This window comes from Acanthochromis polyacanthus, chromosome 20 (assembly GCF_021347895.1).
Source record: "Acanthochromis polyacanthus isolate Apoly-LR-REF ecotype Palm Island chromosome 20, KAUST_Apoly_ChrSc, whole genome shotgun sequence".
NCBI lineage: Eukaryota > Metazoa > Chordata > Actinopteri > Pomacentridae > Acanthochromis > Acanthochromis polyacanthus.
Genome location: NC_067132.1, coordinates 19,815,546 through 19,839,431, shown reverse-complemented (window position 1 = coordinate 19,839,431; position 23,886 = coordinate 19,815,546). Strand labels below are relative to the sequence as shown.

Genomic DNA, 23,886 nt, shown 5'->3' with positions numbered 1-23,886 from the left:
TGGCGGTATTATCAAACATTTTTCATTATGTCCCGCTGATGGAGCCCAGTGTGATCCTGCAAACACATTTTATATGATTTCTCCATTGTCAGTGCCTCAAAGTGCAGGTTTAGGCTTTCACCTGGACTCAACCTAAGAAGACTGGAGGAAATCAAGACAATCTAAACTGAATCTGAAGCATCAATAATAGCTTGTAAAGAGATTACCGCATCTTTAAAGTCACTGTTGGGTCATGTCTTTACATCGATTAGAGAGGGAAAAAGGCAAATTCAACAGCAGCAGTTCTACAAAGACTTTTAGACTCAAGTATGCTCCAAAAAAGTACATTTCCCAAAATGCGATTCGTAGCATCTTTCATATCTTTCAACATCCATATCTCCAGTAAAGCAAACGTGAAGAAAGCATGTCTGTGTCGTCTTAGGTTGGTTAACAAGATGTGACACTCTCAACTAATGAGCGACTTTTTTTTGTCTTGTTTGCTGCTCTAACCAGGCAACGTCTTCAACAGGCTTTCGAGACAACGTGATCATTCCCTCTACATGATTCACCGTAACCTTTGACCAGCAGCCTTCTGGTCAGTGGGCGTCTGGCCGGTGGTCAAGCTTCTGTTAGCGCAGCACATGGAGAGCACGACTGCACAGCATTCAAAGAGTGGACAGTCTAATTAAGACGGTCAGCTCATGAGGCCTGCAGAATATTGACTGTCCTGAGAGTTGACAGCAGTGTGCTAAAGAGAGTTGACTTTCTCATGAGCCACATCTATTCCACACACTGCCTTCAAGAAGGAAAACACACCTCAGATGCCCTCTCAGAAAGATTTTAAACAAAATCAACCTTGAAAGAAGTCAATATATGAACCAGAAAAGTCCCATCATGCCTCTCTTTGGTGGCATCTACTGTGGGATCCGGTCCTGCTATCAGCAAAAAGGTTTGTTTTGCTAGAGGCACACCAACCGTATCTGTGGGCGGCTTCCACTTGACTCTCCACTCTCACTTTAAGGCTACTTGGGAGCCCCAGGGCACGCCAAAGTGCTGATAAACTCATCCATCAGCTCACTGCTCAGGCTCCGTCCAGCGAGTGCATTTCATATTAATCTGACTTCATAAGTCTACTTTGGCCCATCCTCTCAGGATCACACGTCAAGCACTGGATCACCTGCATCACTTTCACACTCCGGCAGCGCATGGAAACAGTTGGCAGAAAAAAAATAAACCCGTGAAGGACTTTTCAGGACAAGAACAGAGGCTTCCTGCTCTCACCAAAAACACCAGTTTGACCGACCACTGTGAATCACAGAGGTTTTGGAGGAGTGACAACAGGAGGGGAAAAAAAGGACATGAATGAGTCTACAGGCACATGATGACAATGACTTTCCAGAAATCCCTCACATCTCACAATCAACCACATTTAAAGAGGAGTTTGAGCTGGAAGCAACCACCGACAACCACAAGCAAAGTTTAATTCCAGCAAAAATCATCTTCTCTTACAGAAAAAAATGGACTTTTATACTTGTGAAGCTTCATTTTAGGCTTCATCGAGGGCTTTTCTTTGTCCAAATTCAAATTCCCTACAGAAACAGTTGCACTGAAATCCACTGGAGGCTGTCCAAGTAACAGTTTCCACTTGCAAGAAGGCCTGTCCAACAGGGCTGCTATCAGCAAGTAGATTGCACATGCTTGTGGTTTATTAGCACATCCATTCCAGCATGAACCACAGAATTAATAACAGCTGCAAGTTTTTTTTCATATATTGTTTTTGCTTTTCATGTGCTGTAAACAAGACATGACAAACAAATGGAGAGAAAAAAAAGACTCTTACCTTGTTATCTTAGTGTGTCCATGTTGTGATTGTGGCTGCAGGATTAGTGAAGATGAGCTGATAGCGGGTTGTAAGTTATCACAGAGAGGAAAAGACGCAAAACAGACAAATCCCAGCAGCAGATGAGCAGCAAATCTTCCCAAAACAGTGCTTCTGATATCCGGAAACTGCGCTCTGTCTGTGCTGGAGCGCAGAAATGAGCTGAATTACAGCTGAGGCAGGAAAGGTCTCGTCCTGCCAGATGTGCAAGTAATCCAGAGGTGAGGCTGAAGCGGCGCAAAGTGCAGCCGCAGACGGGGTTCGGAGGAAAGTTTTCTCGCCCTGCGCTCCGCTCGTCTCCACACACACTAAAGAGAGAGGAGCCGAGTTTCTCCCGGAGCTGCGCCTCTGATGTCAGCAGCAACGTGAGCTCCAGGAAGTGGTGACGCTCTCCGGAGCTGCGTTTCCAAGGCAGCGGCGGCAAAGTGTAGCGAGGAGCGCCCCCGTGTGGACAGCAGGAGGTACTGCAAGACACACCGGTTCTGTTTGCTGTCCGGTCTGCACGGCTGGATTTGTTATGAGAAAGTCCTTAAAATATTTTCAACTTGAAGTTTTCTAGTAGTTCCCAGAAGGTTCTTCTTAAAATAACTGAAGATGTTCTAAATATGTCTGGTGAGAACATTGTTGGGCTATTATTGCTCCATTATGCATTAGTACGACATATTTGCACTAGTATGTTACTAAGCTGTGTTTTTTTGTCTTTTTATATTGTTTTTCCTATATTACTTGCTATACATTTGTATATATATTTATCCCTATTCATCCCTATTTCTTTCTTCTTCTTTATTTTCTTCTTTCATTGTTGCACTGCCTGCTGCCTTTCTTAATTGTCCCCTGGGGGCAAATAAAGTTTCCTGAATCTGAAAGGTTCTGCAAACACAGAGAACGTTCTTCCTTTGTTGTCATATAACACTGTGGGAACATTGTGGGAACGTTTTATACATTCCATCATGGGTTCCCTCAACAATGACCACAAAACATTTACAACATTGCAGCCAGAATTTTCCATCTTTGCTAAAATCTAGCAGCTCAGGAACAGCTTATAAAGAGCATTTCTGCATCTGAAGTCCAAATCTGGAAACATTTTTTGACTACTGATTTCAGAACATTCTTCCTTTGTTATCACCTAACATTGTGAGAACATTTTATAGATTCTATAATGTGTATTTCTTCAACAGCATCCCCAAAACATCCCAGTTTGTTCATAAATCGGTACAGGAACATCCTATAAAGAATATTCTGTCATCTCAGGTCAAAATAGAAAATAGCTGCAACATGCTGCTATGCATGTTTACATATGATTACATACAGCTACACCTTTTTTTGTACATTTTCCTCTACTTTAAGCCATCAGATATTTGTATATGTTCAATGTTCAGAAGGGCAGCATGAGTTACTCGACTGTTTTTATATTTCTTAATCGAGTTTTTCATAGAAACAACTGTGCATACTGTTTATCTACTAGATGTTTATATTTGATCTTAATGGACTTTTTTTTATTCTGATTTTGTGAATATACTGGCAGGACTGCTCTTCATTTTGTTATCCACTGTCTAATGACTGAATTATCCATAACGACTACATGCTATAACTCAACTTAAAGTGGACTAACCTGTTTTTTCACCGTTATTTTCCGTCCATTTTATAGCCTGAGGTGATATTTGTGCCCCTCCCGTGACCAGATTACACCTCCCACACTTAAAAACACAAACTATTCAAGCAAGGAAGTTTATTTATACAGCACCTAATCACACACACAGGCTATTCAAAGTAAAGTATAGAACGACAATGAGCAAAATCAAATGAATTAATCTCAATAAATACATTTGAAAAACAGTACAGACAAGAGCATACAATTGACCAAAATGGCAAAAAGAAAAGATATATATGTGTGAGTGTAAAAGATAAAAGACATAATAAAATAGAAACAACATTTTATTAAAATTACCTGAATGAAAGTGCCTAAAATGTTCAAAATAAAAATGATTCATTAAAAGCATTGGAAACAAGAACTGCCTTTAGCTTACTTAAAAAAAAAAAAAAAAGCTACATTTGGGGTAAATCAAAGGCCTAAGAGGAGCTGGTTCCAGCAGTATAATGACGAAATACCATTTCATCTTCTTTTGTCTGAACCAACTGACTAGTCTCTGCAAATTTTAGAGACCCTCCATGTTTGTGCTCAGCAAACACATGACGGATTCAAGGATACTGCAATAAGTTTTTATTTCACAGGCTGATGACACAAAATCATCCACCACAATGCACAATTTAATCACTTTAATGCCCTCGCAAACTAATCGGACGCAGGCTGCAATGAATCATGGGCTGAATAAAACATTCCACTGGCTTTGTGCGAATGAGCGATCCCTGAGTTTACCAAAAAGGAAACAAACTTTTTTTGCAGCGTGAGTCACCAACTTTTAAAATTCAGTGAATATCCACCAAAGCTAACAAACTGCTTCAGCTTTCTTGGCACTGACATTTAGATTTCAGACTCAGCAGCTCTCAAATTTCAAAACTATCAGACTCTAACTAAATTAAATCACGGTTTGCCACAACAGACTCTAATTACTTCACACAATGCTTTACTTCTGGCTGCAACCCCATAGCATAAAGCAGATGTCTAATATCCTTCCATGTAAAATGATCACTCAAAGAGAAAGGCACAAGTGATAGAAAGGTCTGGTTTCACACATTCTTCCTCTGACAGGATGCACTCCAAATCACGTACGTTTCTTTTTCCTTTTAGGTACAGCCGCCTACACAAAGTTCACGCGGTGCAGTTTGAATGCACATTACTCTATCATAACGGTGCGTCTTAAACTTTGACAATCTGCAGAGCAAAATTTACATTCTTATCTCTGTGCTCATGCAGACAAATGTGATGTAGCTGCACAGAAGGTTGTGGATCAAAACGGCGAGAAAGGAAAGCTGGCTTAGATACTGCAAAATCTGTCCAAAGGTAGAAAGAAGAACATCCTGGAATTTTGGCCAAGCTGTATTTGACATGTTATGTACTCTAACATTCTGACATACTATGCATACTGGACCACTCCCTCAGTCACAGAGACAGAGAGAGTCTTCTTCCTGAAGGGGGCGTGGACAGCAGCTCAGCTGTATTTAAAACTACAAACGCTGAAACTGCCCACTTCAAATTGGGCTACAACTAAAAGAAGAATTAGCTCTCTTTGCAGTATTCTGTGTGCAGATACTGAAAGACACATTCTTAGGAGGTGTGAAAACTTTCAATAATTTATTTAAAAAGGGCACAAGATGGATTCAAACTATCTCTTTGGATCTTTTATTTATTTTTTGGAAAGTGCAGTCAGAAGGATGTGTAAATTAAAACTCCTGACAATGCTGTTAGAAATAATCAGCTATATATATATATATATATATATATATATATATATATATATATATATATATATGCATGAAAATATCGTATTTTTCATTCAATACAATGTTTTCATGTATATGTAGTTGATGATTTTTGATACTTTAAAGGTCAGATGGCATCTATATTATCAAGTTTCATAAGAAACAAGAGCGCAGAGCGAAGTTTTAAAATCAAACATTTATACATTTTATTACTTTATTTGTTTATCTAATTCTAGCTCATGGCTCTGGATAGTCAGTGTGTCTTCTTTATCAACAGAACAGCATCATTATGATAAAACAAAACTGATCATACCAGGAATACAATCAGACCGATACAATATCCAGAAAAAAAAGTTGTGTAGATACAGAACACAGTAAAGGAGCCACGCACTGTGACATACTGTAGGATTGGATTGTTTGTGCACACTCACGTTAACAAACACTTGAAGGACTTTTAGGAAAGCTTTGTTTTCATCTGGAGATCCACGTATCCTCATATACAGCATCTTATGCACCAACACAGTAGCGGTGCTGGCAGATGTTGTACTGTTCCATAATGGGCCTTTCTATAAGCTGTTTCTATAAGCTACAATAATTTTGCATTTTGTAAGACTTGATGAAGTGTCTGATGGCAAAAGTAGCAGCATTTTCTCAGGTGGTGATCATCAGTACGTCATACGGTGATATGTCCTCCTCATTAGTGCAGCTCTCTCTTGATCCCAGTGGGGGTTTTTTTGTGTCAACATTGCTCTTTTTTTGTTTACCGTTTAAACCACAAAGAAAAATCCCTGACAGTGTACTAATTAGTAAAACCTCACCAAATCATCATCTTTAATCAAAATTCCTCCCTTCACCGTATCTGTTCGAACCATTACCAGCGAGACGTGTGTGTTAGAAACCGACAACACTGTCATATTTGGACAGCTGAGACTCCACTCATCCTTTTATTTGCATGCAGAGCATGTTATGTTCAATCAGGAAGCGAGCTGACGTGAGCTCCAGACTAATGGACAGTGACTGAGACAGTCGCTCACATTTGTCACGAACAGGCAGTAAACATGTGGCAGCACATCACTGACTCAGGAAATGATTGACTGTGTTATTTATCCTCACTTCTGATGTCGCATTTGTATTGTGCAGCCGAGAAGAGAGGCTACCTGTGCCTCAAAAACAATTTGCAACGGTCACAAAAACACAACCCCGGGCAGTCCTGTCTCCGCTTTCCAGCATATTAGACCTCATGTTCGGAATAACTAATGCTCCACTGACCTTGGCCCCAGCACCACTCTCTTCAGATTAGTTCCACACAGCACTGTTTTATTGTGATCAGACATGCCCTTGGTCTGTGTAAGACTGCTTGAGTGCAATGAATATCAATTGGACATTTGCATCCCTCTGTGGATTTGCAGAGCTTGTAGGTGTCTGTACTGTTAAACCGCGGCGTGGATGAGCACCACATGCGGCTGTTATGAACGGTTACACTCTGAATGTGTGTCCAAGAAAGAGTCTCTGTGGTTTTTGTAGCATCACTTCAGAGGATTTCAGAGAGATTAGCAGCCTCCACGTGAAAGTCAGTTTATAAATAAAGGTGATTTCTCACATTGTATAAATTTCCTACCCCTTCCAACTGACAAATTAAAGGACAAACCAACATAGAGGAATGTCTTGGAGAGATGGAACACCATTCTTCCGCAACATATTTGGTGTTTTGATGATATTGGTGGGAAGCGTGGCCTCACATGTTCCAAAATCTCCCATAAAGGTGTTAAAAATTGGGCTGAGATCAGGTGATTTTTATAACCTCACAGTGACACCTTATGGATGGACTGGAAGAGGCCACTCCTGTCAGGAAAGAAATGTTTCATCAAAGGATACATGTGATGACTTGTCAAAAGTCTGATAAAAAAAAGAGAAAAAACAACAAAAACAAGACAAAATGACACTCAATGACAAAAGAACAATGAGCACTATAGTATTTTATTTTATGATCAAAATAACTTGTCAGTCTAAAAATTATAGTTTGACAAATTTGCAGTTAATGTCTTCTCTGTAATTTTTAAGCTTTGTAAAGTCATCTGCATGTTTGACCTCCCTACTCTGAGGTGACAAGTGAACCTAAACCCACAACAGCACAACAGAGCCTCCAGATGCCCTCTATTGGGGTAAAGGGTTCAGAAATTTCCTTTTTTAAGAAAATAATGTTTGGTCTGTTGCTATGTTTCAAGTGCCAACATTGCTTCACACCACCTTCAATGGATTTTATGTCTATTTGAAGCACGAGTTATTGATTTGCTAGTGAATTCCAGTGCCTTTATATGTGTTTTACAGCAACTGACACATGAATCTTCAGTCCCCAGCTCACACCAATAAATTCTGTCACAGTGACTTCCAGCCAAATGCGATGTCCCCAAAGGTTACAGGTCTGACATGAGTCCCAGGAGCTCTGAAACCGTGGGAGTTCTCATCATGCTTTGGGTAAAAGCCTTTACTTTCCCGGCAGCGCTGGAACAAGCTGCTAAGGTGTATGTGCTGATAAACACGGTTGCATATTTATCTTTCTAGGTGTTGTTTTTTTGATTTTTGCTAAAGGGTCTTCTGGAAAAAAATCTGTTAATCGCTCAAGGGGTAAACTGCAGCTGATACTGACTTGCTGGAGCACAAATCAAAACAACAGGAAACCCTAAAAATACTGGAGATCAAAATGACTGCAGGAAATGGTAGATTTCTTACTCAGCAAACTGTTAGCAAAGCTGCAATTCCCAGTATGTAAACACAAAGGCAGAATGGTTTTGCAAACAGTTATTTCAACGTTTAAGACTAATTTGAAAAAATCCACCACAGAAATGCAGAATTTAATGCTCAAACAACCTTTCCTATCATCCGAATTTGGTGTTTTTTTATTTCAAAATAGTTTCTCAGGCATATTGCATGGGGCACATGAACACTCAGACTGAAATGGGAGCTGCTGCTGCTGCACGAGATAACTGGATGACTTAACATTTAAACATTGATTTTCCTTGGAATCTCCCTTAGTTTACCACGAGTTGCAATACCTCTATGTAATATACATGTAACAAAGCGGGCGATTAAGTTTCTTCACGTTCAAGCGCCAAATCAACTCAAATTCACATTGAACTGCATAAATCACTGATTGGTATGTAAACATGGAGTCTGAGCAAAGGCAATTTAATCAAGACTTTAGGAGCATCTAATGTATGTTAAGTGTCTTTAGGTCTTCAGGTGTATCGTGACATTATGAAAGCAGTAATAACTTAATTTTACGATAACGAAAATGGTTAAACACTGTTGTATGTAATTAAATGAGATCTGATTAGTTGTTCTTTATATTTATTTACATTCTTAAGAAAAAGTCTGTAAAGATTTAAGGAGAGCTGATAAAAAGCAGGTGGTGGCTGTGACGTTATAAGGACTTGCAGCTTGTCCTGTGCGCCTTATCAAAGGATCCTGTTCCCTGGAGCTGCAGAGTGAGGGGAGACTTCACCAGAGGAGACTGGACAACCAGCAGGGCTCTGAACTCTCTGCCCTCACTAAAAAACACAGCATGTAGACCATTGAAACAAAATTATGATTTGGATATGTTACCAAAATGATTAAAAAAAAAATGTTTTGTTTTACACATTAGAGTTTCACATTTGCCTGGGCTTTTTAACAAACCTGGGGGTGAAGCTGATCTGAAGACTCTGGCTGCAGCGGGCAGCATTGAGCTCCTTGGATCTGAGCAGCCCAAAGTCTGGTGTAACTCTGAACACACTGGAGTCTCCTGATTCCACACACAGTGAACACACACACACAGTTAAGGCTGACAGGCTAGTCAAACAAAGGAAATATAAATGATATTTGACATTATGGGCTCCATTCTTCTCGTCAATCTTCATCACAGACATTTTATTCTTTACGGTACATGTATGACTGATAGTTGTGAAGAGTTTTGTGTGATTACTTATAAGTGATTTCCAGTAGGTGTGGGCTCCATGGCAGTAGAGGTTCACTTCTCTGGTTTGGGTCTGGCCCATGTAGCAGAGCCCGAAGTTGATGCTGTCAGTGGATAGACGCAGTGTACAAAGTTCCACATTTGCACGGAGAGGCACAGTCTGCACAGAAGAAATGAACCATGTGAGGTCACATATCATCAGTTACTTACAAATGACCATACAGTCATCTGTACCGTCGTCTCTCACCTGCCGGTCGCTGTTGTCGTAGTGGATCACAAGGTTTTGTTCGAATATCAGCTTCTTTTGCCCCTTTGCACTGTGGCTCAGCATCACACCAGGAGGGGCTTCCTCATCCGTCTGGTCCAAATGGCCCAGAAGAGATAAAGAGCAGTGAAAGGCCACTTTCACCTAGAATTCACAGTAAAGAGTAACAACAAATCAGATCAAAACCCACTGTGCTACTCAGTCTACCATATACCCATGACTGCCTCTCCTCCTCTCACCCGCATGCTGTGTTGAGGCTGAAGCACTAGAGATTGATTTTCCGCAGTAGGAGGGTTGCTGGAGGTGTTGGTTCGGGGTTGCGGCTTGAGCACAAAAAATGGAGGCTGAGTCTTGACTCTAAAGTGTAGGGGGATCTCTGAGGCGTTTGTCAGCTTAAACGTCTGTGTGATGTCGAATTCCCGCAGTACTACCTGCAGAACAAAAGCAACCAAAAAAAAAAAAGCGACCACTGCTGTGAAATGCTGCACACACTTGGGACCAATAGCTCATGTGTGCACCTCAGCACAGTTAATTAGTGTTGTAGATTTCTCAGACCAACCTCCTTGTCTGATTCTGCCCTCAGTAAATCACCGGCCGAGGCATGAAACTCCAGCACCCCGTCGTCCTCCTCCATCTGCACTAACAGCCTGCAGCAACGGGAAGTCAAGAGGAAGATATGAGACTTAATCAGACCACCTCTGAGCTGTTTTTGCCTAACCTCAGCTTATTTTAATTTGGGAAACATAAATTGAGTTGGATGCATTAGGGGTCCGGGGAACATAAATAGTATGATTGTAATTGCTTACACTGCAGGTTTCACGGCTGCAAGTAGATCCATTCTGACAGGCTCTAAATCCAAACCTTGAGCCCTTCCAACTTTACCCAGGACACATGCAGCCATCTGTAAAGCACAACAGCACAATACAGGAATTTAACTTGGATCTGAGTTATTAACTGTTAGCTTTTGTGAGGATTTGCTATTAAAACATACTCATTTGTGTATTGAGTATCTTACCTGAGAGTCGAGACTCATGAAACCCACAGCCAAACCCACACATCTGGACTCACGAGCCGACTCAGAAAGAGTCAGAGGGGTGAAGGATACATGGATAGTGGCACTGCCCTTAGCTGGAATCACCTTGAGATACAAACAGCAAAGAATCCATCACAATTCAGATGGAGTAGTGTTTGAGCCGTAAACTACAAGTAGGTGGCTAAAATCTTAACAGCGTACTATCTGTTGTGGTGTGATGCAGTAGGGGTAGTCTGAGAGGTTGCCCATATGAGGTCTGATGTGCACAGAGATGAGTTTTTTCTTCTCAGGAAACGGATAAAGACGAGTTTCCTCTTCTTCCTCACAATCATCCTCGGATAAAACTTCCACCTCTTCCGCATCCTGAAATCAATAAAAGAAAAGCTGCATTTGAGCCATTGGAAGAATAAAATGTGCATTTATGTGCGTACTCTCACTGCTATTTTAACCATGAGGACTTCTCAAAGGCCATGTGATGAAAGCCTTATGTTTATGTATCTGTGTTCTGGTGTTAAATGTACTCACAGTCACGCTTTGAAGAGATGAGTTTGTTCCCTCCGAGCGAGGGGTTTCATCCCTTTCCCAGACTGTTTGAATGCTTCCATCAGAAAGCCTTAACGCCCCACTCAGCACCTCATTGCCATCAGCATCTTTAATTGGGAAGGCTTCTCCATATGTCACGACAAGATCCACCAGTTTATGGTCATTCTGATCTATGTTGTAAGTCTCCCAGTCAATACGAATATCTGTCACAAATCAAATATATGCAGATTAAGAATATGGACACACTAAAGCACATTCTTAGAGGACAGTGGAGTAGCTCAGGAGTCTGCAAAGGCACTAAATTTTTGCTATTTGCCATGCAGTCAAATAAAATGGACTGCATAGCAAACAAAAGGCCAGCCATAAGTGACACACTCAACAAGACCAATAAAACAGAAACAAAACCTTACAAATGTCGGTCACAGACTCAGTCATTCACATGTCTGTATTTATAAACCTATTCTTGGTTTCTCACCTCCATATCTATGAGTCTATTATCTTCAAAAAGCACAAGGAGCTATTGTCTTTGTTCCCATGATTTATTCCTGTTATCTGTTCCTAGAGGCTGGACTGACAGAAACAGTGTTTAAGCATGCTGCTCCCTTTGCCTGGAATCAGTTGCAAAAAATTGCCTGAATCTCAAAGAGCTGATCTCACTAAATGAGTTCAAAGCAACTTTGCGTGACTTGAAGGCAGATACATTCAGATGAACATGTTAGGACTGACTCAAATTGCAAATCTATGATCTTTAACATTAATGGCTTGTGACATGTATTTTGTGATTTTATGATACTGGAGCACACTACTGGCTTTCATGTAAACCTTATTTAAGTTGTATGTCTGCAACCTGTTAAAATGTATGTAGGAAATACAGGCGTACACCCCCTGTCAAAAGTTTTAGGACACTGTCTCATTCAAATAAAGCAGAACCTGCCCTACAACTTTTGACAGGGGGTGTATTTCATCATATGGATGTGATCAGGGCAGGACTCTGATCATACATGTAAAGTTTCAGGCAGATTGGAGCATGTTCAGGACATTTACACAGCATTTGAAAGTTCATGGCGAAGGATCAAAATTCCAGAGGTTGCCACGGACACGTCCTTTGATTTTGGAAAAAGATTTTAATAACTTTGGATCATTAAGGCCTCCTGTATGTACTGGCCGAATTTGAGGTGAATTGGAGTTTCCCCCTAGGAGGAGTTCGCTCTAGAAAAAAATGAAAAATGGGCAAAATCTGACATTCAACGCAAAATAGCTCACTTCCTGTTGGGTTTGGAATGTGGCTGTCACTGACTTTTTGTTCATCCTGATGTACTGCATGTGTGTACCAAATTTGGTAGATACATCCCCTGTCAAAAGTTGTAGGACAGGTTCTACTTTATTTGAATGAGAAAGTGTCCTAAAACTTTTGACAGGGGGTGTATGTGTTTAGTGGAGTGACTCCACACACTCTTAGATGACGAAAAAGACCGATCAGTGACTAAAATTGAAACTGAAGTGTTCTTTCCCCTTGTACTCTCCAGAAAGTCTACTCAGTTACTATCAGGGATGCATGATATTAGAATTTTGTCGATATTCCAAATGCTGATATTTTGCTGAATGTCTTTCCATTGTTATCATGTAACATTGTGGGAATCCTTTAATGGAAGAACATTCTATAATGTTCTATCTCAACAACATCCCAAATTATTCTTAGAATATTACAGGCACAATGTTCTACCTTTGTTAAAATATCACATTAAAGGAACGTTCAATAAAAAACTGTGAGGCTTCGATAACATTTTGAAAATTATTATTTTTTGTTTGTTTTGAGAACGTTCTTCCGTTGCTATCATGTAGCATAATCTGTGGCCCTGACAACATCCTGAAAACATCTTTTGAGTGTCTCAATCTTAGTTTTTCATTTCAGTTGTATAGGAACATTATTTGAAATGACAAATATCCTTGCCATTTTCTTTGGATACTAAACGCACATATTTTCATTAAAACATTTAAAGAACTTGTAAGTAATGCTAGTTGTGGGAGGATTTCTTGCTAGCTGATGGAACCAGTTTTGATCGTGTTCCTAAAATTGGCAGTGATTCTGTTTTTCTACAACACTGGAAACGTGAGGGTCAAAGAATTTTCCTCCAGCCAAACATGTTTTATTGATCGCACCTACCGAACATGGTGGGATTGTTGATGCGAAGAGAGCGAGACACTGTGTCGCCTCCAGAGATGTGAGTGCCAAAGCTAACAACACAAAGAGAATGGTCAAATCAAACAATATAATGCTGTGATTAAAAATACGGAGGTAAGAGTGGATTCGGTTGGAGAAGCTGTGAAACGGACCGTATGGTTGGTCCCTGGTGCTGGTTATCTGCTTGTGGACCTGTCATCTGGAAGTACAGAGGACAACCTTTCACTGTCATCTGCATGGGAATATGCACCGGCTCAAGCTCCCCCACCTGCAGCACAAAAACAAAGAGAGACATATATGTAAAACTGCACTTTTTTTTAACTCTTATTTCAGATTAAACAGAATAAACAACCTACTCTGCATATGAGGTGATCTCTGTATTCCCCCCACATGTCGCTGTAGGCAGTCACGTCCACAGTCTGGGTCTCAAATGGTCCCAGCGTCCCCGTGTCTGGCAGGACAAAGAAAGCTGCACCCTTTCCATGAGCCAGCAAGCTACTCACAAACTCTGACAATGGATAAAGAATCGCAACCAGAAGTGTTACAGCTCATTCTTGCTCGATGTGAAAAGCTTGCACTCTGATTAAAATCTGAAGCATACCCGCATGTGCTTTTTCTTCCACTTTCTTAGCTTGAACACAGTGAAGAGGATTCTTAGCGTATGGGAGTCTGCGATTAGGATGCAGTCGGCGTTACGTTTCGTTCACGGTAAAGTTATTCTTTGATCCATTATTCAGGTGAGTGAGCTAGCTCCCTTACCTTTTCTCTGACTGGTAATTTGACTTTGAGGCATGGCAGGTGAAGTATTCTACCTCTACGGTGAAAGGGGCAGGAATCGCAGTTTGATTAGATATCATTAGCTGCTTGGTAACAGCTCTCTTCACAATGGCATCATCTCCAAAGTCAAGCACCACTGCTGAATGGCTTCCTGTGGAGGACCTAGAGGGGGAAAAAATCAAGTGTGAGCAGCAATATTTCAGTCTTTCAGTACTTGTCACTTGTTGTATGGAGTAAATGCAGCTGCAGGGTTTTGAGAAACAACAGTTTGAGCTACCTGACACCAGGCAGTGAGTAGGACACACTGAGTTTCTTGGGCTTAGAAGCCACAATGCCAACAACGAGAGGAGAGTTCATCCCCTGGACCTCACAGAGAGCAGCCACCTCAGTCAGCTCCAGCTAGAAAAAGAGACAACCAGGAGGACAGATAATCAAATATCAAACAGAAAGGCAGAATAAGAATCTGTGACAACAGATCAAACACAAACTTTGCTCTTCACTCTCACCTATTCCCTTTGTCTCTTTGATGTCAATCGTACAGGCTTCAGGTTTGTTAAAAAGTTGTACCGCATATCAGTACTTACATCTATGTGAGAGGTAAAATCAACTGTGATCTCCATGGTGGCATGAGGTCCCAGAATACCAGAGGAGGGGTTAAAGCTGGCAGTACACAGTGAAGCTTGTTTTCCCTGGAGCTGGTTCTGTTGGGTAAAATATCAGACTGACATCACTAAGTTATTAATTGTGTTGAAAGACAAGCTAATTTTAGTTTGTAATTAAATGAATACTCCAATGAACATGTGCCTAGCTACCTTTAATATTATGAAAAATATGAAAAGCAAACACATACATTACAGACACCATTTTTCTACAGGATTTGCTGCAAGAAGAAGCAGTGAAATGTACCTTCCAGCTGAAGTGTGATGGCAGCAGAGTCTGGTTGAAAAGTGTTACAGTCCCCTTGGTAGGAACCCCAATGTAAAGTTCAGAGAGAACCAGCTTGCAGTTTAGCAGATACACCTGGGGAGACTGCACATCTGCTCGCACCAACAGGTGACTGTAAGGAACATGCAGGTTGTGCTACCTGTTATCAACAGGACAATGCCACCGAGTAACATCATTATTCCTTTAGAATATTGCTGCCATGGCTGGTACCTACTGACTCCTTAATAATCCCTGCATCCCAGAAGCTCTTACATATAAGAATCAGAATCACTTTATTGATTCCTCGAGGGGAAATACAGTTGCTCCCATTCAAAGCCAGAAATATAAAGTGTACAAAACATACAGATACACATAAGTAAAAAAAATATGCCCTAAAAATATAAACATAAGTCAAAACAGTAAAATGTAAAATGTGCACGGGCTAAAAAAATTGAGCTTAAGTGTAATAAACAGTGTGTTATTGCACTGCTGTAAGATAACAGCATTTAAGAACTATAAAGTTGTGTGTAAAAATGTATCCTTACCATCCTGTTCCATTCTCCACACTCAGCTCCAGCTCTGTTTTAAATTGCTGGCAGAAATGTGGCCTGAAGAACACATCCACATTGCAGGAAGCCAAGGGGGGAAGCACACCTCTGCATGGCTCCACTAAGATCTAAGCACCAACAAAAATTACTGCAGAGTCACACTGTACTGTAAAACATTCCCCTGATACTAACACAAGCCTGTGTTGTTGTCACAAGTGTGTTGCTGCATCAGTGCCTCGTCCTGCACCTGTGTGTCTTGGTGTTCCTGCTGATTGTGAAGCCTCTCGTCCAGTGTCCAGGAAGCCTCCAGCGGGGTGGTGTTGGTGAGGACCAGGGAGGTTTGAGTCTGCTCCCCGAACCTGATGAGCCCAAAGTCCACACTGGGAATGCTGACAGTGACTGTGGGACCCTACGGCACACCAAGAGGTCACAGGTCACAGGTAAATAATATGATAATTTAATATCACAGCAAACAAGTATTATTGTGGCATGGTAATGCATTGTGTGATGTGGTTTGGTCTTACTTTGAAGGAGACTTCTACTGCCAAAGTCACGGGCTCGTCATGGTGTTGAATGTAGCAAACCAAGCTAGTCACAACTCTCTCTGGTTTCCCTCCAGTCACAATAAGATCGTAATCAAAACACTCGTTTTCCTCTGGACACAGACACGTGAAACTTAAGAACTGAAATTTACATCAATGAGCAAATAAACTGCATTTTTCTGTACTAAGTTGCCCATCTACAGTGTGACGCACCTATTCTGCCAGTAGATGGCTCTACTTCTATGATGTGGCTGCTGCTGTTAATCTTTTCCCACTTAAACAAGATGAAGGTTTTGCTGTGGTTCCACATCTGATACACATACAACACAGAAAGATGTGATGCTGGCATACAATGATTTTATAGAAATCTAATATGGGTTAATCATGTCTAACATTAAGAAAAACTAAATTACCTTGAACTGCCTGCGAGTGGGGGTGTGAGTCAAAATCTCTCCAGGAACGACGACAGTGTAGGGCTCCAGCAGGACCCGGTATGGCTCTGTTGACCCCTTGACCTCTATCTCCATGGCGACGACACTGCTCACCTTGGAGCCAGTCTGCACAGGCTGAAGGACGCTAGGTTTCCAACACCCCAAACACACAATTCAACACTCTGTTAGACAAAATAAAATACTAGTATGGGTTCTGTTTGGGATACATTATTATTATAATTACTATTATTATTTTTTCTATTAACATTTACAGTCTGCAGTCCTACCACTGTACATGCAAAGAGGTTTACCTGCTGTCACTGGACTCTGGTGGCAGCTGAGGAACATCCGTCAGAACCAGGTGAAAGACACTGTGGTAATCCTTCAGCTTAACAAAACAAGCATTCTCAATTGAAAGTGCAGCTTTCAAAGCACAGATTCAAAAGGTAAAAAATGTAGTAATATCTTGTGATATTACTACATGTTTCCCCTTCTTATTTTTACCTCTGTAGGTGAGAAGGTGAGCAGAAACTCTTGATCCTCACAGGGAGCTAGAAGGCCTGTTAAGGGGCTGATGTTGAAAACACTGTCTTCAGCACGGTGGAGCTGGACATGGGAGGATTCTAGGGTTTCCCCTGGAAGTAGAGGGTGCAGGTTGGGCTTCATGACCTGCCAGTGGAAAGGGAGCTCCAAGTGGCTTCATCCCCGAGATGAAGAGGGGAGTAAGAGGAAGAAATAGACATGTAATATGGTGTTTAATGATCCCTGAAGGGAAGCTCTTTTTCTACTTGTGCTGCCGTGAAAAGAGCAGCACGGGGTCAGGAACAGAGCAGGAGCCCTGAGTCTGGGAGTTAATCAGCATTTAGTCTTGTTACTTAAGGACACTTCAAATATGTGAATACTGCCAACACTGGGGCTTGAGTCCTACTGCTCCACTTAAGGAGTCCTTCACACTGTTATCCTGTGGCTGAAAAGGAAATGGATTCAGTTTGTACATCTTGTCAAAAGAGATGGAAAAAGCATAAAGTACCAAGAATGCAGGAATACTAATGCATTTGAATTCATAGTTAAGCAAAAGCACAAAAACATTAGCATCAAAACATATTTGTATGTACCTCTTTTCTCATAGTACTTCTATTAGTGAAGAGGTATATTGTGCAGAATGGCATATTTGAGAATAATAAATTTATTACTGAATTCCAATTATTGATGCATTCACGTCTTCTTCTTTTCCTTTCGGCTTTTCCCTTCAGGGGTCGCCTCCATCTAACCCTGTCCTCTGCATCCTCCTCTCCCACACCAACCACCTTCATATCCTCCCTAACCACATCCATAAACCTCCTCTTTGGTCTCCCTCTAGGCCTCCTGCCTGGCAGTGGGAAACTCAGCATCCTTCTACCAATATATTCATTGATGCATTCACGTGTTTGTCACTTTAATGTTTGAGCTAATAAATATAGTTTATCATGCGGCTTATGCATTTCCCCTGAGAGATTAATTGTAATGTATCTTACTCTATAACAGCAGATCATCTCTTAATTATTGATTACATTTTATTTAATGAATGAAATATACGAAGTAAATAGTGACTACAGTTATCAAATATTTGTAGGGAAGTAATAAACACAATTTTCAACCCTGAATTTGAGTGGAGTTCAGGTATGAAATAGCAGAACACGAAAACACTCAAGTAAATAAATGACCTAAATCATACTTAAATACAATTTGAACAGGTGCGCTTTTCTGCTTGTCGTCACTGGTAGTGGTGAAGTATTTTTGCTTTGCAGTGATGATATTCTACAAAGGCGTGGGACTTACACATTGTTTCTGATGACCACCTTCTTCTGCTGCACAGAGTGAGGGCTACATGGACTGAAACGAACAAAGTACTCTGCAGTGAGGTCGTGCACCTCTCCAACCCCAAGAGGCTCCGTCTCCTCAGATACAGACAGGAGCTCAAGGGCAATCAGCTTACCTTCACCTGGGAAACACATCATTTCACCAAACATTAGAGGAGATTTACTAAATTCATTTATTATAGAGTAAGGCTCTTAGGAACTCTACTGCAAAGATTCACCTTCAATGGAAATGTCTTTGACCTGGCAGTTGTCACAGACCACAGTGAAAACCTGACAGCTCTTCTCTTCTGTGGTGGGAAAGAAAACCACCTGCAAACACGCATATGTAAAAGACACAGTTGTTTCATGAGACAGCTGATTAAATGTAAAACTTAGGTCTACAAAACTGGAAAGCATGCTGAAAATGAATCATTCTAACTGATTCTTTGTTGTAGATAGTGCTGACAGCAACTGCGGATTTAATCCCGTCACATAACGCACGCATATATCACAGCTATGAACTGTATTATTATTTATTGTGAATTTAAATTTACCTCCATAACTGACTCACCTCCATTACAGTGACTTCACCTGGCTGCAGCACAAAAAGGGAGGGACTAACTGCAAAGGGCGGCTGCTCAGAAAAGGAGGTTTTGGCCACAGACTACATAAAGAAAGAAAAACAGAGCTGTTAAGCACATGAGTGATTGTGAATCTTATCTTGTAGTACTACACTGTATGTATCTAATTTCTGAAACAGCCGAAGTGTGGATGTGTCAGATAGATTTATACCCTGAGATTCGAAGCTGGCCACTGGTTCTTGGGGATGATGCAAAAGGTCCCAGTGCTGAGACCAACATTGTGGCACAGAAACTCAACAAACTTAACTCCTCCAACCAGACAATAGCCACAGTCTAGAACTCTCGGTACTGCAAAGATAAGAAGGAAATATATAAATAAAGCACACTGATGTGCATATAGATTTGACAGACTGTGATGAGACTTACAGGTGAGGATAGGAGGAGGTCGCCGTGCCTCAATAGGCACCAAAAGCTGGTGCTCAGCCTGGGTCTCCACCACTATAAAATCCTTATAGTCTGCAAGTGAGTCTGGAGCAAAGCGTAATGTGTACTTACAGCTCATCCCAGGGGCAACAACACCACCGTCACCCGGGAATCTTCCTGCCAAAACATATCAAAACGGCAAGACGCATAACTCTACATTCAGTTGGGTGCAATTTATCTTCAGATCACTTAGTGAGTGTAACAGCAGGGGGTGCTAATATCACATGCAGGACTGCCACCGCACCCAGAGGGAATGCAAGAAAACCACAAACTGCATTCCAGAGATGCATGACTTTATTTGTCAAAGCTTTCTGGCGTACCTCCTGGACACTGTCACTGACTCTTGACATATTTGATGATTTTCTCATCGCATAAGGGTGCTGGATAATCTGATCAGAACCAAAAAAAAGAGCTCACCCAGGCCGATAGAGAAGTAAGGAGTGGTAGGGGGGATGACGCGGACATGACGGCCTGAAGAAGTCAAGTTTTTCAGCTCCAGTGTAGTCTGACACAAAACAGGACAAGACATGTTACTGTCACCATCTAATGGGAAAGGATGGGTGCAGAATTCATTAGTGTGTAACTGTTTTGAAACACACCTCATAAACATGTCCCACGCTGTAGTCAGTAAAAACCACCACTGAAGGTTTTGCTAGGAAGATGGGGACAGAATCCTCAGCGTGGCTTTCAGGGAGCACAAACACAACGACATCTGAGTATTCTGTGTGTTCACAATAAAAAAAACAGCCTCACAGGAAACGATGAGCTACGTAACAGTTAGCTGCGGCCAGCAGGCAAAATATGAGTCAGTCTATCTTTTTGCATCGCACACTCAGCTGTCACGGCAGGATGCGTCTTTCAGATGTGCCCTCTCCTATCTGTGTTTGTCTCTCAGAGCTGTGTGAAGTTGCTTTTGAGAAGTCTAACCCCCTCATTTGCAAAGAAGATCAAAACTGTAAAGTGGCGGGAGGAATGCTCCAGCGATGTTTTGATGTGGGAGAGTCACGCTGCTTCTTATTGCCTCCCCCGGCCTCAGCAGCAGCAGCATGAGCTGTGCACAGCCTGGCAGAGGTACTAGATGTGAAATTACATAACGTTCGGAGTATCAGCTTACACATGTGCACAAAGGATGTACAGTTGCTTGCACTGGAGCAAATGGCACGCTGTTAATATTGAATAGGGATTGTCTGACTAGAGTGTGTTGTATTTCAAATCCTAAAATCCAAGATTTTCACATATAACTCGCTACATCAACATTCTGCCTTTATCATATTTGCCACCCAGTGATACAATTTTAAGCATTTACCTTGAAATTATGAAAAGGACCTTTACACTGAAGCACACTGGGGTACCTTTGCGGCTCAAGGCATTTCCTTTCAAGCTCCATTTTCACTTTGGTTCTGGCCCGGGTAAGGGAAATGCTGCCCTGCTGTGCATTTGGGGGAAGGAAGCGTGGATTGCGTAGGAAGCTGCTCCGATCTTTCAGTTTCTGAAGTGCCTCCCACCCCTCTGCTCGATCCTTCGCACTTGGCTCACCCTTCCACTTTGGTCTGGTTTTAGTCTGGTTTGGCTTCTGAAACGGAGGGAAGATTATTGACGGTTTTCAAGAATGATTCATTCCTTCCTTCAACCATGCTAGACAAGAAAAATCTTGTGTCATTTCTGAAATTCCAGAGCAACAACTTATATTTTTATGTCCTGGTTGTTCCCTTTTTTGGTTCACTACAGTTAATATTTAGTTTCTACAGTTTGTCAGTTGTTCTTTTTGTGCTAACTAGTATACTAGATTGGATTTAGGAAGAGAAACACTGTCGTCAGTAGTAACAGTAGCACATCAGGTAAAATTGTGACTCCTTACCTCCTTCTGAGTTTTTTTCCTCTTTGTAGCATCTGAGTTGGATTCAGAGGCTAGACTATGATCTGACTCAGTCATTTCTAAAATAGGCTTTTCTTGGCTTGGAATCGGTGTAGAACCCTCAGACACACATGTGGCGTGGATGTTGGTGGGTTTGACAGGATTTAATCTTCCTGACAAAAAAAGGATGTAGGATATTGAGTCACAGCGCTGTGATCATTAATAATTTAGGATGGCTATCAGAGAGGGTCAGGTACCTGCTGCTGCTGCTAGTTCTTGTGGTTTTGGTGCAGGCAAGTAGTCCTGTGGGGCGATCAAGTTGTGCTTTTTGAGAAGATCATTATCTACACACCTGGCAAAGGCTGATTTAACTGCAAATAGACATAAGAAATGACATCACATAAGGAACATTATAAGATTTCTTGCAAATAAAGCAAATAAAGCTTTGGAAATAATTATTAGACCAGTATGACCACTGTCATCTGCCTCTTTCTTTTTGGTTTTTGGTGGAGCCACACTGTCTTGTCTTTTTAAATGACATTGCTTTGATGGCTCTCTCTCTCTCTACACTTCTCAGTTTTCTTCTTTGAGACATTATGGAGTGATAATTTAGTTTGGATTATCTGCTGACTTTACATATACAGCATAAACAGACAATAATGGTGACTCAAAAAATGTAGAGTGAATTTTGAATTAGTCGGAATTCCAGTACAATATATTTCCGAATTCATCCATCCATCCATTCTCTATACACCACTTTATCCTCACTAGGGTTGCGGGGAGTGCTGGAGCCTATCTCAGCTGACTCGGGCGAAGGCAGGGGACACCCTGGACAGGTCGCCAGTCTGTCACAGGGCTACATATACAGACAAACAATCACACTCACATTCACACCTACGGACAATTTAGAGTAACCAATTAACCTCAGCATATTTTTGGACTGTGGGAGGAAGCCGGAGTGCCCGGAGAAAACCCACACATGCACAGAGAGAACATGCAAACTCCGTGCAGAAAGATCCCAGGCCCACCCCGGGATTTGAACCGGGATCTTCTTGCTGCAAGGCGAAAGTGCTAACCACTATTCCACTGTGCAGCCCTTTCCGAATTCAAATTAAGGTTATTTATATAGCGCCAATTCACAACATATATCGTCTGGTAACACTTCACATGGTAATTTGTCTTTGGATATGAGGAAGCAGTCAATGACGATGGGAAGGAACAAAAAAAAAAAAACACTCCTTTAACAGTGACAAAAAACAAATCTCCAACAGAACCAGGCTCAGGGAAGGCGGCCGTCTGCCTCAACCAACCGGGGTGAGAGTGGGGATGAGGAGGGTGGGTGGATGGCATAATTTAGTGCATGTATTGCATTATCATGTGGCTTTTTAAAAATGTCTTTTAGAATATGCAGTAATTATTTTCCAACTATGATCAAATTCAAACAAAATCATCCATGATGAAGACCTTTTGTGAAGACTGGTTGGCTATTATTAATAATTAATAGCCAAGCTGTTCCAGCTCAACAAGCATACTGTGTTCTTTTCTAAACTTCACAGCAATGGAACACATCACATTAACTGATTAAAAGGTTACATCTCACCTGTAAGCAAGCCTGGGAGATCACAAACATCTCCCATCTTCTCCTTCATTTTCTCATATTCTTGCCTTTCTATGGCTGCAGCCCGAGCGGAGGCCTCAATTATGTGTCTCTCCAGCATGTCAGCCTCCTTTATACACCGTTCATATTCAGAATGAGCCTGTGTGGTTGAAAAATACAACACCACTTGCATTGCATCACTGTAAAAATCCTTCTGTGAGGCCTTCTGCATTGTTCGTGACAGAGTTTGGTTACCTGCTTAAGCTCCTCAACATATTTGTCATGATAACTGCTTCGTCCACTCTTTGTCTTGACGAGGTTGGACACAGTGTCTTTTCCAATGATGTCTTTCGTGTAAAGGTCCTTGAAGACGCTGGCGAACACATGAGAAATGTCCTGAAATTCAAGAAAGGAGTAACGGGAGTCACTTGGTTTAAGTTTCCTAGAAGTTTAACTAGAGCTCCGTCTTACCTGTGACTTTGCTGACGAGGGTCTGTGACTGTTCACACACGGGTCAAACTGCAATTTTTGCCTCGTCTCTGCTTCTTCCAACATTGTAGGCACAGTGCTGCGGTCGCGTAGCTAATGCTAACTTAGCTAACAGTTTGCTAAACAGGTGAACTCACGAGAATTTACAACCTAAAGTAAAAATAATATAAAGTAAAAATGAAGTCAGCGTCCCAACAGACGTGTAGCGTTAGCACAACACAAAAATATACATTTCAATACACCGGTATCTATAAATTGAGTCTGTAACTGCTCCTGACTGACATCCTCACTGCTTGTCAGCCATGCTTGTGTACCAGTGGTTGCCATAGCGACAAGCAAAGCTCCCTTGTACACAGCAAAGTAAAGAAAAAATAAGTCCTGCGTCTTCACTATAAACTAATAAATTAAATTATCACTACATTTTTATTTGTGCATTTTTTTATTGAACCAGTACATTCACTTCTTTTTTTGCATTAATAAATACAAAAAATGGCATAAACATTTACACTAAGATAAGATAAGATAAGATAAGATAAGCCAAGAATTGGACAGTAAAAAGTAATCCTGAGGTAAAAAGCAATACCACACATAATAATGAAATTTTGCA

The 23,886-nt window shown here is 41.3% G+C and overlaps 2 protein-coding genes across 4 annotated transcripts in view; both read right to left on the bottom strand.

Annotated features, from left to right (window-relative positions):
• map3k22 (mitogen-activated protein kinase kinase kinase 22) overlaps nucleotides 1-2,216 on the bottom strand; it is a 48,160-nt gene extending 45,944 nt beyond the window's left edge. The window contains exon 1 of the mRNA XM_022216016.2: nucleotides 1,820-2,216. The gene's annotated coding sequence lies outside the window, so the exon portion shown is untranslated. The remainder of the gene's footprint in view (nucleotides 1-1,819) is intronic.
• Nucleotides 2,217-7,197: 4,981 nt separating this feature from the next.
• Nucleotides 7,198-23,598, bottom strand: dlec1 (DLEC1 cilia and flagella associated protein). 3 transcript variants are annotated; one of them, XM_051940636.1, is made up of 38 exons: nucleotides 23,262-23,598; nucleotides 23,046-23,186; nucleotides 22,794-22,950; nucleotides 21,451-21,564; nucleotides 21,197-21,366; nucleotides 20,691-20,911; nucleotides 19,938-20,022; nucleotides 19,756-19,843; nucleotides 19,282-19,455; nucleotides 19,067-19,203; nucleotides 18,846-18,938; nucleotides 18,514-18,604; nucleotides 18,255-18,417; nucleotides 16,941-17,133; nucleotides 16,748-16,824; nucleotides 16,419-16,581; nucleotides 16,219-16,315; nucleotides 15,988-16,118; nucleotides 15,711-15,872; nucleotides 15,461-15,591; nucleotides 14,898-15,048; nucleotides 14,576-14,692; nucleotides 14,269-14,390; nucleotides 13,974-14,153; nucleotides 13,816-13,883; nucleotides 13,571-13,722; nucleotides 13,367-13,482; nucleotides 13,197-13,267; nucleotides 11,015-11,235; nucleotides 10,691-10,852; nucleotides 10,472-10,594; nucleotides 10,263-10,357; nucleotides 10,016-10,103; nucleotides 9,696-9,887; nucleotides 9,439-9,600; nucleotides 9,201-9,351; nucleotides 8,915-9,020; nucleotides 7,198-8,787 (listed from the first exon to the last, which is right to left on the bottom strand). In XM_051940636.1, exons 1-38 carry the CDS (start codon nucleotides 23,343-23,345, stop codon nucleotides 8,661-8,663), a joined length of 5,076 nt encoding a protein of 1,691 aa, XP_051796596.1. In that variant the 5' UTR covers nucleotides 23,346-23,598; the 3' UTR covers nucleotides 7,198-8,660. The 3 variants fall into 3 exon arrangements, with proteins under 3 accessions (XP_051796596.1, XP_051796597.1, XP_051796598.1); XM_051940637.1 differs by having other exon boundaries at nucleotides 23,046-23,163; XM_051940638.1 differs by lacking the exons at nucleotides 22,794-22,950; nucleotides 23,046-23,186; nucleotides 23,262-23,598 and having other exon boundaries at nucleotides 21,197-21,362; nucleotides 21,451-21,557.
• Nucleotides 23,599-23,886: the final 288 nt, after the last annotated feature.

Bases quoted from the DNA above. Each gene is read 5' to 3' on its own strand.
- dlec1 (XM_051940636.1), bottom strand. From the start codon at position 23,345: ATGTTGGAAGAAGCAGAGACGAGGCAAAAATTGCAGTTTGACCCGTGT. The intron at 22,951-23,045 runs GTAACCAAACTC...TCAACCACACAG, and splicing joins ATGTTGAGGAGCTTAAGCAG to GCTCATTCTGAATATGAACG. The intron at 9,352-9,438 runs GTGAGAGACGAC...TCTTCTGTGCAG, and splicing joins ACGACAACAGCGACCGGCAG to ACTGTGCCTCTCCGTGCAAA.